This window comes from Nanorana parkeri, unplaced genomic scaffold (genome assembly GCF_000935625.1).
Source record: "Nanorana parkeri isolate BGI_ZX_2015 unplaced genomic scaffold, ASM93562v1 scaffold1866, whole genome shotgun sequence".
Classification (NCBI taxonomy): Eukaryota; Metazoa; Chordata; class Amphibia; order Anura; family Dicroglossidae; genus Nanorana; species Nanorana parkeri.
Window position 1 is genome coordinate 249,010 of NW_017308134.1, and position 2,704 is coordinate 251,713.

At 50.1% G+C, this 2,704-nt stretch overlaps 1 protein-coding gene across 1 annotated transcript in view; it reads left to right on the forward strand.

The window, feature by feature from the left end:
• The window catches only part of LOC108799970 (dachshund homolog 2-like), a gene marked incomplete at its 3' end in the record, with an annotated part of 179,147 nt that overhangs the window by 163,548 nt on the left and 12,895 nt on the right, over positions 1-2,704 (forward strand). The window contains exon 2 of the mRNA XM_018571920.1: positions 148-263. Coding sequence (XP_018427422.1) covers positions 148-263 — 116 coding nt within the window. The remainder of the gene's footprint in view (positions 1-147; positions 264-2,704) is intronic.

Consider the following 2,704-nt stretch of genomic DNA (forward strand, 5'->3'; position numbering starts at 1 on the left):
ATTAGGAGGGAAGGTTGTTGAAGGTAAACCCGGCTGTATTTATTGAGTTCAGCAATTCTCTGTATAAGAATCGGCTTTTTCATCGGCATGCTCTGATCTCTCTCTCTTATAAATGCCCTGATTATGAATCCTTCTCTTCCTCTGCAGCTCACGGCCGGGGAGGCCCCCGAAGCGTTCGCTGGGAGTCGCCATCCAGGAGAGCGCACGTCTTCTGCCGCACGGAGTGCCGGGTCTCTTATCTCCAGGTCTCATCTCCCCCACAGGTAACGAGAGTCATTATCCGATCAGCCCTTTCTCCTCATCCGTGGGAAGTAAACTAATATTGATTTAAGTGGCGCAGTCTGCTGGGAGCGCCGCCATGGCTGCTGTCTTCAGCACGATGCCCTCCGCTCAGTGCGGGGAGAAAACCCCCTGGAACTTGTTTCATCACCAGCAATTAATTCAGTACGCGTGTGCCGGTTAATTCTAATTAAGGGAGAACTCTGCTAGGCACCGTGCACATGACAGCAGCCCGAGTTACATAAACCTCAATGTGATTTCACAAAGACACAGACTGCAAAAAGACTCCATTACTAATCATGTGTAAAATCTTCACTTTGTGATATCGGGAAGCTGTGACGAGGTCATTGTAAATATGATGTTTCCCAGAGCAGCTTTATAAATAGGTGATGATCTAAGAAACAAAGTAACACTTTTCAACATTGTATATAGACTCATGACTGCTGGGCACATTAAATTAAAGCGTCTCCTTATAGTCTTTACCCCCTGACCCAGTTATACTCACCTCCTGCTCTTTGCACCCGGTGTGGGAGCTTACAGGGAGCATCCACATCAGCACCTCCATCATGTGATGGCTAGACAAGAGCACGGCATCATGGAAGGAGGTCACATGCTCCAGGTATCCAGAAGCAACAGGTGATTGCGGCTGGGGAAGCATTAGGAAGGACAGTGTAAGTGGGTCATGGGTCACCCCTTTCCTACTGCCCTTTAAAGGAGAACTATGGGGTCAGTGTTTTTCCCCATAGTTCTCTTTAGGGTAACGGGAGGACGCCGCAGCCGGAGCGGATCCCGAGCTTAGGGTGACGGGAGGACGCCGCAGCTGGAGCGATTCCCGACATCGATGTGGCGATCCGCCCAGCTGCGTGAGTGACAGCTGCCTCTGCCTATCTAGAGGCAGAGCCAGCTGTACCCGCCCTCTCCCCCGTCCGTTCCGCCAGTCAGCGCTGGCGGTTCGGAGCGGGGAGGTGGGAATCCAGACCCTCCCCTGTCATGGCAGAGAGCCGTGACAGGATCAAGAAGTAAGCGAACACCGGTATGTGTTCTCTCACTTCCCGATCTACTGAGCCGACCTGTCACAGGTAGGCTAGAACTATGAGGTGAGTGAAAAGCACTCGCCTCATAGTTCTCCTTTAAGTGATTGCAACGCCAAAGGCATTACATGGGCTTCCTGATTGGCTGCCACAGTGATAACATGATTGGGAACCCGCAAGGGAGCTGTCATTGAGAGCGCCATCACAGTGCTGGGGGTTTGCCACTGAGTGCGCTGCCAGCACAATATAATGCAGAATATATGTAGCAGCATGGAGTAATGTAGGGGAAGGGAAGGGGTTAAGGATACTCTATAAAGCTGTTCATTCAGGATAATGTAACAATTCTTCTTCTTTATTGGTTTGAGATCCGGAAAGGTCCCCTAAAGCTGACATTGGCGTGAGCACGGCCATATTGAAGCATCGCCCTTTGCTGCCTGTTTGCATTACCATGACTTATTGAGCGGATTTCTTGCTGTACTCAGCGGCAGAGTAATTAGCTCCTCCATGCGAACTCCCCCGGGAACTCGGGACAATGCCGTGGCCGCCCGTAATAAAATGAATTATCAGGAAAAGAATTCCCATTGTTGTTGTTTTCCTCCCCAGTTATATCTTTCTCCGTGTAAACATCTTTGTAGCTCCGGTTCCACTATCCGGCCTGTTCAGACATAACCTTGGAGTCACTTTCATACATTTATTTATGATCTGGGATGAAGGCGGGTAAAACCTTGGCCTGGAGTACTTACCTTGTGATCACTAATGGTCCACTCACACCGCAGCGTTGCACTGAAGGCACGGTATCCGTGCGTTTAGCGTACGCTACCGCTCAGCGCAATGCAACACTTGGTCAATGCAGCTCACTGGGAGGTGCGTTGGGGTGCCATTCAAATGGCACTGCAGCGCACATAGTACGATTCATCGCGCTGTGCGATAGCGTTCACTAGACACATGGATACCATATGCAAAGCTGCGATGTGAATGGACGCTTAGGCCCTGTAGGGCGGTTCTGTCGCACGGATTTGTCCGCGCTGAACCATCGACATGAACGATCCCATACATTCCTATGGGGACCATTTATGCAATCACCCGGCTCCACGCGATCAGAGCCGCCCGCCACCCGAAATGCTCCCTAATCTTTTTTTTTTTTTGCTCTGTTTAGGGCGGATTTCATATATATATATTTGAATGGAAATGCGCCGATCAGCGCATTTTGGGGCATTTTCAATTGCGCCTCAGAGCTGAAGCGCAATTAAAAACGCCTAAAACCGCCCTTTGAAAACAATCGCATTGAAACTGCCATAAGAGCCATATTGACATAAGAGCCCCCTACTTTCCTACCAGGAGACCCCTTCCTTCACATCAGGAACACCCTAAACATCAGAAGCCTCCCTTCACAT